This window comes from Fundulus heteroclitus, chromosome 20 (assembly GCF_011125445.2).
Source record: "Fundulus heteroclitus isolate FHET01 chromosome 20, MU-UCD_Fhet_4.1, whole genome shotgun sequence".
In the NCBI taxonomy this organism is placed as follows: domain Eukaryota; kingdom Metazoa; phylum Chordata; class Actinopteri; order Cyprinodontiformes; family Fundulidae; genus Fundulus; species Fundulus heteroclitus.
The window spans coordinates 25310873-25323118 of record NC_046380.1 but is presented as its reverse complement, the minus strand read 5'-3'; the positions used below and the strand labels follow the sequence as shown (position 1 = coordinate 25323118).

The 12246-nt window shown below is 39.7% G+C and overlaps 1 protein-coding gene across 6 annotated transcripts in view; it reads right to left on the bottom strand.

Moving 5' to 3' along the window:
* Positions 1-12246, bottom strand: part of scn8ab (sodium channel, voltage gated, type VIII, alpha subunit b) — a 72819-nt gene that overhangs the window by 58077 nt on the left and 2496 nt on the right. For 3 of the 6 annotated variants that reach the window (XM_036151294.1, XM_036151297.1, XM_012878156.3), the window contains exon 2: positions 7829-8166. In XM_036151294.1, coding sequence (XP_036007187.1) covers positions 7829-8110 — 282 coding nt within the window. In that variant the 5' untranslated portion in view covers positions 8111-8166. Of the gene's footprint in view, positions 1-7828; positions 8167-9445; positions 9700-12246 lie in introns of those variants that run through there. The other 3 variants (XM_036151298.1, XM_036151296.1, XM_036151295.1) reach the window with 2 other exon arrangements.

The window sequence follows — 12246 nt, the reverse complement described above, 5'->3', positions numbered from 1 at the left end:
GTGCCTGTCTAAACATGTGAGGAGAAGGGGTATCGGAGGGGAGGAGGGGGGTGCAGAGTATAGGACAGCAGCAAGGAGATCCAAAGAAAGAGTGAGACGAGGGGGGGGGGGGGGCGGATGCAGAACAGAAAACCAAAGAGCTGCAGAGAACAGAAAGCCACACCTGGTATAAATGGGTAGATATAGGGAGGAGGAGGAGGAGGAGGAGGAGGAGGAGGAGGAGGAGGCATGCAGCAAAGAATCTAAGAGAATGGAGGTGAGCAAGACAGACTAAAACAAAGATTAGTGAGATCTAAGCTGGGGAACAACAGGGAGGAAGTCATGAAAAGGAAATCCACTTCTTCAAAAAGCAAAGAGCCGTTTTAGCCTTCTTAGTCATAAGCGCCACAAACAACTGTGTTCTGCTTCTTTGGGTTTGCATTGCTCTGTTATGTACTGACCACTGCTAATCAAATGTTTGCTAGGTTTGTTTTATTTTTTTCCTCAAGCACATCTAATAAAAAGTCATCCAGTTGAATTAAAAAGACGCAAAAGCAAGATCACATTAATGGAACACCCCCTACTATTTGCACTTTAACCTATTTATTGGAAAAAACAAAATTAACGGCAACAAAGGTTTTAATGTATATACTGTAAAGTTAAAGTCATGTCTAAATCTGATACGAGCCTTTATGTCCCTTGTACCAACTGTATATCTAATTATATTATTTATATTATAATTATATAATTTATATTCAGAATTATAATTATAATATTTAGCAACTGAGGTTGCAGACCAACAGATTGATAATCTTCATCATGGCACTTCCTCTATTAGCTGTAAAAAAAAATAAATAAATAAATAAAATATATATATATATATATATATATATATATATATATATATATATATATATATATATATATATATATATTGTGAGTTTTTCTGACTTTAACTGGCCTTAGCAGTTAGCACAAACATTTATTGGCTTTGGTAAAAGGATCAAATTAAAAATAGCTATCTTTATATGATTAGTGTTTCAATGGACCTTTTAAAAACACCCATTACCCAATGCTGGTTTTTGACAGGGGCGATCTGACTCTCAAGATTTCATCAAGAAGTGACACAAGCAATGTCACAAGTATGACAAGTTTTCTGTTGCTTACGTGTATTTCCAGTGCATTTGCAGTGGGTACCCCCCTGTTTTTTCACAAGAGTAAATTAAAGGGTTCTTGGTAAAATAAATCAGGACTGGTTTTGTTCATCTCCAGTTCAAAATATATCTATTAAAAAAAACTTGTCAAACCTGGAACTGGATTATTCTTGGCTTTTGAAAACACAGTTTGACAATGACGGGATCTTTTCTTTTCTATTTGTAAAAGCACAACCATAGCATGTTTGACGCTATAGTTGATTTTTTAAATCCGGTTCATTTCATATCGAGAAAGCCATTTAAAAATGAACTAAAATAATCTACATTGGTAACATTTAAAATGACTTAAAATCAAATGTGACAACATTCATTTATCAAATGTATTGCAGGGGCCACTTGTCCCAGAACCACCACTGCTGATAACAATAATATTAAGCAGGTTGTTTTATCAGACTTTTTCATAACTACCCAAAGCAGCAGCAGGCAGTCACATAATAATAAACTGAAAGAATAGAAACAAAAAAGTTATGAGCTGCAGATAAACACAAAAACTGCAAATAAATAAATAAACCTGCAAAACTACAGCAATATATATATATATATATATATATATATATATATATATATATATATATATATATATATATATATATATATATATATATATATATAAAATCCTAGCTAACTCCACCCTTCTCCTCCATACCAGCCTGTATCGCAGTGGCGGCACTCAACCCCCCCCCCCCCCCCCCCCCCCTCCATCCACTTTTTCACTCAGCCGAGTACAGAAGGATGCTGTGTCATCAGAGACTGAGGACTCAGACGGAGCACTAAAGCCCGGCCCTCGTTCTAATTTACAACGCCATGATAGAAGGAACACCAGAGAAGAGGAGGCAGGGCGAGGAGGAGAGGGGAGAAGCATAGTAATGGAGGGAGGCAGACTCCACGAGAGAGCAGGAGGAACATAATGTAATGTTGTGTACAGTGAGCCTCAGAAGCTGCTGCTGCCGCGAGCTCACCTTGCGCGCCCTCTAGCAGCTGCTGCCGAGAACAAACCCGTGCAGGAATCACTGCTCTGCTGCACACTGCTGATACGACCAGCACAGCAGCAGCGAGGAAAAATTCGGATTGGGGGGGGGGGAAGGAACGTGGGCTTTTGTGTTGCTACGCATACTGGCAGTGTCCGTCTACACACGGGGACACGCGTGTGCCTGCCCTCCATCCATCATGTCCCGCTCTTCCTTCCTTTAACATTGCCTTGTCACATCAGACGTCCGAAAAGCCCAGGCAGTCTTCTCCTCATCACAGGGGAAAACAAGAACTGCAACTCTGCATTTCTCTTCCTCGCCACTGCCTCCTCTTCCTCTCTTTTATACATGAGTGCTGTGATCAGGTTTCCTGCAGCAACGCTAACACACACACACACACACACACACACACACACATACACTCTCTCTCTAAGACTCACTCATTGACATACAGTGCAATGTTGAGCGATTGGATGAGCGTCGGTCAAGTAGAGGAGACAGACAGCCTTGAAAGGTGAGGGCAGAGACAAAGGGGGGGAGGAGTGGACCCTAACTTATCACATACTGAGAAAGACTTCCTCACGGAGGGGATAAAGGTCAAATATATGTGGGGATTGGGCATAACGATGCGTCGAATGATACAAAGATGGTGTGTGTGTCTTTTGTGCTAAAGACCCTGAATGCAAAGGAGCTGTTGTTAGAAGTAGCCCCATCCACAACCATTAGCACCATCAGTTAGAGGTGGACAAAAGCCTCAGAACAGATTGCTGTTATGGAGAGTTAAGATACCACCCTTTACTGCAGCTCTCTAACACTTAATGTTGGAGTTTTTTTTCCCCCTCCCTTTTTCCATCCTCCTCCGTATTTGTAGACGACGAACCCGGGTCTTTTTCCAGCCTTGCTTGTCCCAGTTCGAGGTATCGTAAACGTTTTAATTAGCAACCTGACTGTCGTTTCCTGACTTGTGAAGACAGACACACATCTAAGGCATGCCTGCTTGTCTTTCCTGTTTTGAAGAGGTTTTGCATTGTAGGAAGTGTTGGCACAGATATTGCGCCACTGCACATACCAACTTCTTTACTGAATGTCCACTGTCCTTTAAACAAGTTCAAATTACATTAGGAAAACGTGCAATTTAAGTATTAGAGCAGAATACCGTAATGCTGATACTGGTTACAATTAACCTTCATTTCATTCAGATATATATACTATATACTCATTACTCTATGAGCTTCAGCATACTGGGACCTAAAACCTGAATCAGGTGTGCAAAGTTCATCCAACTTGCCAAAAGCAGCAACTACAGTAAAATGCGTAACATGTAATGAATTGGAATAAAATAGGGAATAAGCACAGCACACACGCACAAACAAAAACCTATAATCGCAAAAAAGGCATAGACAAATGAAATCTCTCGGTATTTAGAAAGCGATCCTGCTATTTATTGGTGCCCTGTTAAAATTTTCCATTTCCCAAGGTATCTCACAAGAAGCATCTCATGATGGTTAAAAGCAAAGAGCTTCTTATTGGAAAACATGCTGATGACCTTGGTTACAGTTTTTAAACCTCTGAATGTTCCAATCCCAATATGGATCAAAACTAATATATCAATATTTTTAGTCTGAATCTATACAATATTTATCTCAATATGTTTTTTTCTTTTCTTAAAGTAATTATAAAAAGGCGTCTCTGAATCAAAGCTTCATCTAAAATGTCTTACAGGCACAATTCTTTTAACAAACTGATTCAATTTGATTGAATTTGACTTTGTAAAATATTTTGAGATTATATATGTTGTGAATTGGTACTATATAAATATAATTTAATTGAGTTAACAAAAGATGTCGATAAATATGAAACACAGCTGAAATATAACCTACCGTAATACATAAAAGTAGTAATTCTAATGCAACATAGACCATCTCGATATAAACCATATAGTCTCATCTTATATCTCCTTAAAAAAATCTCTATATGTTTAAAATCCCGATATATTGCCCAGCCCTAGCCCCCACCCACCCAATATTGACATTTTGAAAGAGCTGCAGTTTGACACATTGTGCATGTTGTTTTTCATATAAACAAATGACCTGAAACAACAACAATTACAAGAGGGAATAAGCCAAGAATTTAGCCGTGGGATCAGCACAGCTATAAAAACACAATCCTAGTCGGCAGAAGTCGGCCGTTTTTGTTATTAGAAAAAAAACGCGTTGTGACAGACTGAAGCGGCGTTATCCATAACACTGTTGTTTTTAATGCTACTGTTATCTTAATGCACCATTTTCCTTCCTCGCTGAGCGTAACAGCCTGCAAACAAACAGCGTCACAGCAAAGAGGCCGTGTTCCTGGATCAGCAAAGTAACTCTGCACAGCAGAGAAATGAAAGCTAAGGAGGAATGCAAAGAGCATCAGGAAAAGTTGGACGGGATATTAAAGGCCATAATGTAACCCTTCCTGTGGTAACCACCGACCTGGGACTGTGGATCAATAGATCACAAGAGGCACATGCCATTGATGGTTCCATCTACCTTGGGAGGGAGTGCTGCTCTGTGAGATTGCCAGTCAGCAAGACTGGCAATCTTGCTTCTATAGAGCCCACAGATTGTCTTATACATTATCACTGTCCCAACACAGGAGGCAGGGGAGTCCACACAGCTGCATGCCCCTGCACTTTTCTCTCCACTTCCTGTCCTGCCCTCCATCTTCTGCTCTAACTCGTCTTCCTCGCTTCCACTGGCGCAGAGCTGCAGGAAGGGCAGAGCTCAGACACGTCTCGGATGAGCAGAAGATAACGAACTTGACAATGAGCTGAGGGGGATTCGAGCGACCTTTTCGTCACGTCAGGCTAGTTCAAAAACTGATTACTGTTCTGATTTTGTTTATGCCACTGGTAAAAAAAAAAAAAGAAATCCCACTGTGTTCATAAATAGCACTAATGCTGCAGTACGACAGTCAGTCATGACAATTTAGCTGCACATATATAAGCAAATGTGGAAAAAAAATCAGGGCAGATTATAATTTAAGTGTAAGTTTAACAAAGGTTTCCCTTGGCTGGACTAATATCAACACTTTTTCCTCTCCTAATACGTCGGCAGAGCACTTATCATGTCAAAGTGCGTCTTATCATGATCAAAGAAAACCGTTAATCAATAGGTCCGATAGCATAAAAGCTCAAAGGTGAACCTGTCCTTCCCTCCTGCAGTTGTCTTCCCCAGACATTAACAGGTACAGCAAAACAACACAACTGGAAAAAAAAAAAAACACCAGAATAATTTGCTCTCTAAGAAATGCTTTGCACAGCAAACCTGCAGCAGGGAAGGTGCCACAATACACCCATCTATAAAGCAAAGCTATGTTTGTAAAGGAGAAGTGCTTTGTTATTTCGGAGAGCAAAATGCAGAGAGTGGGCACCGCTACATGTGACTACAGGGAAGGTATGGGGCAGTTAAAGTTTCTCCCATTTTTATTTTTATTTTATTGGCACACCTAAATGTTTCAGATCATCAAGCAGATTACGCATTAAGATAACCTTAATGCGTATGTAAAACTGCTTTTAAAATGTTAATTTATTACAGGAAAAAGGTTTTCCAAACTAACCTGGTCCTATGTGAGAAAGTAACTTTTATTCTTTTCAAATCATGAATTAAACGTGATTAACCACCTCTTTTAGTTCAGTTTCACCCGCCTCATGCAGGCCTCATTACTGCCAGAACTAGAACAACAACAAAAAAAGAAATGATTAAATAGAATCTGTCTGACAAATAAATCTGTCAAAAAAAGAAATACATTATGCCTCCATGTGAAGAAATTCAGGACCACATGAAAAGCAAAGTCATTGACATCCATCAGGCTTCAGAAACCACAGTGAGAGCCATTATCCACAGATGGAGAAAAAAAAAATTAGACAGTGGTGAACTTTCCCAGGGGAAACCGGCCAACCAAAATTGCTCCAGGAGGTCATAAAACCATCCAGAACAACCTCCAAAGCACCACAGACCTCATTTCCCTTAGTTAGGTTTAGCGTTCATTATTCAACAATAAGAAAGAGACTTGACCAAAAAAAGACTTGATAAAAAAAATCCCACGAAGGACCATCTCACCTTTACTAAAATAAAATCCTCAATGATCCATAAGAACACTAGGACAACATTCTGTAGATCGACTAGACAAAGGGGAACTTTTTTAAAGCGTATGTTCTGTTACATCTGGAGAAAAACTGGGCTGCACAACACATCACAATTTATGGTTGCTGCATTGCACAGTATGCCACATGCTTATCTCAAGAGTAGCCTTGGCCTGTAATAAATGTTACCTAACTATTTAAGTACCATTCAGTATCTTGCAGGCTCTCTATGCTTGTGCAGTATTTTTGTTTAGTGCAACTTAAAAAACGTTTAAGGATGCCAGTAGGTGTCATGGTGGTCAAGTCTTTAAGAAACTGCAGCTACGTTGTTTCATTGCAGCAGACATCAGCTGTTGTTGATAAAAATGGGAAAAAAAATACAGTTTCTCTGCTGTAGCTGGACAGATTGTTTGGTCTGTGCTTACTTTGCAGCAGGAAGACATTAATACTGTTTACCTTTTTGTACATGCGTCGTAAGTCATGATTTTATCGCACAATTAACCAACATTATCGCATAGTGCATGTTTTCTTAATATTGTGCCGCTGTAGTCTTTCAAAACTACTTTATACAGATTGTGAAGCGTGGAAATGTGTTGCCAATTCAGGGCCTGAGTGACTTGCTGTAGTTAATGAAACCATGAAGTCAGGTCTTCACCAGAAAATAAATCCTAAAAGAAAATGTCAGCACATCAGTTTGTGACCTTAAGACTGGGATGTGTCCCATATCCAACACACCTGAATCAAATGCCTGAATTACTTTCTCATGTACTCAACCTCTACAGAATCCTGCGTGTGGCTCAATTAGATGTTTAAGGTGTGTTGACGCAGAGACATATCTAGACATTGCAGGACGCAGGCCTTCGAGAACTGGAGTTTGACACTCATGCCTTAAGCCCAAGTTAACTTTGGCTAAAAACAAAACAAAATTTAGGTCTCGGGGTGGCCTAGTCAAAGTACAGACTTAAATCAGATTATGAAACTATGGAATTAACTTAAAACAGATCGTACCTGCTTAAAAGGCTCAAATGTAGCTGATTTAAAACAATAGTGCAAAAAAATGTGGACTGTAGTCCTCCCTGGCGATTTAAGAGACTCATTCCTGTTATCTTGAGCACTTGATGGTAGTTGTTTCCACCTAGGGTGGTACGACTAGTTATTAGACAAAGGGGGTGAATAAATTTGGGTATATGGGTTGTTATGCTCTTGAAGAAATTAAATCATTTGAAAACTGCTTTTGGTATTTATTCAGACCATCTTGTTCTCATCCTAAAACATGTATTATGATCTGAAACATTTTAGTGTGGAAAAAAAAAAAACAGAACATAAGATACTCTGTAAGATGGCACATACTTTCTAAGCATGACATCCACGCATCAGCAGTAAATAATCAAAAATGAAGTCTGACTTGTTTATACCATTACGAAGGATGTGTATCCAGTGATTGTTTGGCAATGCTGGCAGTGATATATACGTCCGGTAAAAAGCTGCTTAACTTTCTGAAAGGGACGTCTAGTATTATGACGGCCTGTGCAATAACTTACTTTCTGGTTCAGATAATATGGATCCAAGTCCTCCAGAGGCGTAGACGCCATTCCGGGAGGAATATCGCCGTAGATGAAGGGCAGGCTCTTCCCTGCCTCCAGGTCACTGTTGGGCTTCGGCTCATTTTCGTCAGATGTGTCGCGATGACTACTGTCCGATCTGGGCTTAGGAGGCTTCTTGTTTTTCTCTTCTTGGATGCGCTTCTCGATATTAGCGAGAGACTCGGGGGTGAACTTCTTGAAGCTGTCAGGTCCTGGGGGTGCAAGAAGGGGTGCGGCCATGTTTTCATCCTGCAGCTATTTCCCTTTTATTTGTTTTCCATCCCCGACATCCAGCTCTGGGAAGATGGAGACAGAGTGATTAGAGAGCGTAAGAGTAAAAAAGGAAAAAAAAAATTGCACAAAACAATTTGATTTCGATTTTAAAAACGTCAATCGACCAGAGATCAGAATCTGACCATTTTTTTAGTCGATTGTTTCTGATATCAATAGGTGAATTACTGAAAAATCTGATTTTTAAAATGGATTTACTAAATGCATCAAAGCTGAGAACTTTTTTTGCCATGCACTTTAATTTAAAAATAAAAAAAATACATAGATGGCAAACGCTTTGATGCATAGATGGGGATAATTTTGTAATTCCTTTATTTTCTCATTGTACTCAGAAATCTACATCAGCAAGGGAAAGCCTGATCAGTCATAAACATAATGTCTGTGTGCATAGGAGAGGATTATTGCAACTTTATCTACAGCTTTATTTTGGAAACCCATTATTCTACCCCTGTTACAGCCTCTTGTTATCCTGCAGTTTTTTTTTTTTTTTTTGCATGCTACAACAATAGCCAAAACAATGATTTTATACAACTTGCAGGCATCCATCCTAACACTTTCTGATCCCTCTTTTTTGGGGAAGGGGGTTTAGGGTCTCCATATTGCCAGATATCACATAGAGGGAAGGAGTCAAGGGCTTAGGACACACCCTGGACCAAGCTGAGACAGAAAAAAGAACAGATACTCGCTGTTTTGATCTGTATATTTTCCTATTTAACCTAAAAAGCATGTTGGGTTTGTCAGGACAGAGGGATGGCATGAGAGAGCACGCAGACCCATCCCCCCCCCAGAGGAAGACCCTCACCGAGATCCTCATCAGGATCTCTTAATACAGGTGACAGGGCTAAAAACACTATAGCGCTGCAATAACTTAGTCAAATAAGTCATAAAAATGTATGTTTTTTGTCGTATAAATGCCATATAAATTGTTAAACAGCGGGACCGAAAAAATCTTAGATTCTAGCTAAAAAGAAGTGTGTAAACATCTGGAAATCAGACCTACTGTTAGAGCAGAAGAATTACAACTACAGTAACAAGATATCAGCTTTTATTTATGAAGCACTGCTTAGAGGTCGAGGCAAGGGAGAGCTTTACAACACTGAGAACATTTGAATACAGTAAAGCATTTTCAAAACCTGTACACTAATTTAAAAAAAATTAAATGAAAACATATTTAATATAAAATAAAAACATAAGAAATACAAAAAACATGTTAAGTTCAGAAACTAAAACAGCCTACTGCCACAACTTCCTCTTATGTTTCCATCCAACATAAATTTAACTCACCCGCCTGTTTGTGTTCTTGTGCTGACTGATGCACTGGGCCGATGTGCAAGCACAACACCGGCAAAAAAAGGGTTAAAGACTAATTTTAAAAAGCTGTCAGAGGAACTCCGCAAGCCGGAAAGCACCTGAAAATCCCCGAGTCATTAAAGGGTGAAGGGAGAAGAAGTCCAATTAAAGCAGCCAGTCGGCGCAGCCTCCAAAAAGTATCGTTCCAGCAAGGTTACATGAACAGATCCCTCCAGGCGATCCCAAACAGGACACCAGAACATGACTAGCATTGCATGTAGTCTGCTTTTGAGGTATATAGGTTTATGGCTGCACAGAAACACCTGCAAAAACTGCAGGCAGCCCCACAAACTTTAAATAATCAATAGGCGGCTGACGTAACTTTTACAGCATGCAGCGTCTGGAAAAAGATGGGGGGCGAAAAACGAAATCGCTGTCCCAAACCATTCTCATTTCCGCAAATTGCACCCTGAGCAGAGTCAAAGAAATGATGACATTTAAAAAAAAAAAAAAAAAAAAATACATGCAGCCTACAGATTCCCAAGCAAAAGAGAGAAAAGCAGTTCCCCTGCCCTGTTCAGCAGCATAGAAAGGAAAGTGGGGCTGTGTCCTCTGTGGCGATGGAGGCATCCAACGCAGGGCGCCGCGCATCCGGAAACAACTCCCTTTACTCTCCTCTCTGCACTCGGATGATCAGCTGATTGCGTTTGAGCTCACTGGACACAGCAGAGATCCAAACAGGGTGGTCTAAGCTACACGGGACATCCGTCTAAGTCAAATAAGTCACTTTTGAACTTCAATTTCTCTCCTCCCTACTCATGTAGTGTGTAAAAGCCGTCTGCTCTAAGATGGGTCAGATCTGGGTGAGTAAACGCGTTGAAGCAGATCCAGAGCCGACCCAAGGTTGTACGGGGCCCTGAGCAGAATTTCATTCAGAGGCCCACTTCCAGAGCCCACCCACCACAGCAGCATCGCGTACCTTTATTCTTATACTGTTCAAGCTTTTTCTCCCTTTTTTTTTTTACACCTGGTTTTTCCTTTTCTATATTCTTGTGTACTGCATTCAACTAAAATAGTGAGCTATGGATAAATTCCACTGTTCATTTTTAAATATTTAATTTCCATAGCAGTTCTATACAGACTTCCTGAAATTAAAAGAGAACAAGTTAAAAAAAAGGTAAAACTGTGAATTCAAGAGATTTAAAGGTCAGGTGAACCTTTTTTCTGCCGTCGTCACAGTTAAGTCATTTGGCCAATTAGTAAAGTGGAAGAGGAGCGCAGAGACACCAAGTTGTTTTACTGTTATTCTATAATAACTATAAGACAGTTAACTTGTTTTTGAAATATAGAATTTAAATCTGTGCCATTTGGTTCGAGGGTTGGATCATTCAGCGGCTTTTTGGCCTCTTTAGGATCCTGACAATTTTGTTGATATTCAGACTGTAAAAAAGGGTTTTGTGATCAGCAGCTGAGGACTCTTTGGTGCTTAAATTTTCATTTCTGATCTTCTCTATTTGGCGCTCATTTTTGTTTTATCAATACATAACCAAACAAACAGGGCACTTTTAAAATCAAAACATTTTCCTTGCAAAACCGTTGTTCAGAATATCAGTAATTTAAACACTCACAATACAAATAAATTACAATAGTTGCTGACTCCCACTGTTTTATACTAAGCGCAGTCAATTTGTCATTTATTTTGAGGTAACACTCCAGTCCATCTTTCTTTAAAAAAAACATAATAATTGAGAACCATCTATGAAGTAAAAGCTTAAAGGAGTGATAAGCAATTTTTCACCACTAAAGGTAGCTTGAGCATTGTCTGTAGACCAAAACAGGATGTGTATCAAGCCAAACCTTTCTTTACCTTGCTCCAGCACTCTGCGCCAATTTCCCCTTCTCACACATCGGCTCATATGCGCATATTTGCAAAGTTTAAAAGCACAGCAGCACAGCATCACCTTTCAGAGGAACATGTCTAGTGAAGAAGTAACTCATGACTTTATAATGAGCGGGCTCTCTGCCATCTTGTGCCTGCCGATGGCATTTCATGGGCAGGGAGCGGGTAAGCCCTGAGGGGCAGCTGTTCACGTGCACATACATGCACGCGCGGCTGGCCTGTCAATGTAAACAAGGGATTGGAGAACAACACAGAGAGGTTTAACCATAGTCCATCTAAAAAGATACATTTAGTTCTTCCCAAAATTATTCTTTGTTCTTTCCATCTACAATAATGAGATTTCACTTTTTTCTCATTTAATTACTACAGTTGTTCTGTTTCTGTAGTGTGAAAAAGCATTAGGACATGCTTAAACGCATTACAACCTTCTTATAGGTCGTTTTATTTAAACTATCTCCTTTTGTGAAATTATTTTGAGTTGGAATTTATATTTACTTGCATTTTTCGTCATTTATTTTAACTTCTGAACCTACAATAGGATTTTCACTGGCACATTTTGCTTGATTTTAGATCTGCTGTGCGGAGGTAAAGATAAATAGAAATAAGACAAAAATAGGGTGTAGCAACTAAAAACTAAAGAAGCCACCAGTGGGAGTTTTGATATGGGTGGTCACCCAGGGCAGCTTTAGAAGAAGGGGACACAAGCATGAGATAGAGGAAAATGACTTGTATTCCTGTCAGTTGAACAAGCTTTCCATTGTTTATTTGCATGTACAGTCAGCGGGGAGCGAGTCCCTGCCCGTGTTGAGTAAGCAACCCCTGCTTACTTCTCAATTAGAAAGACCAGGTTACCTTCTCTGTGCAGAACCACAGAGCATTCTCTGCCTTTTGGATA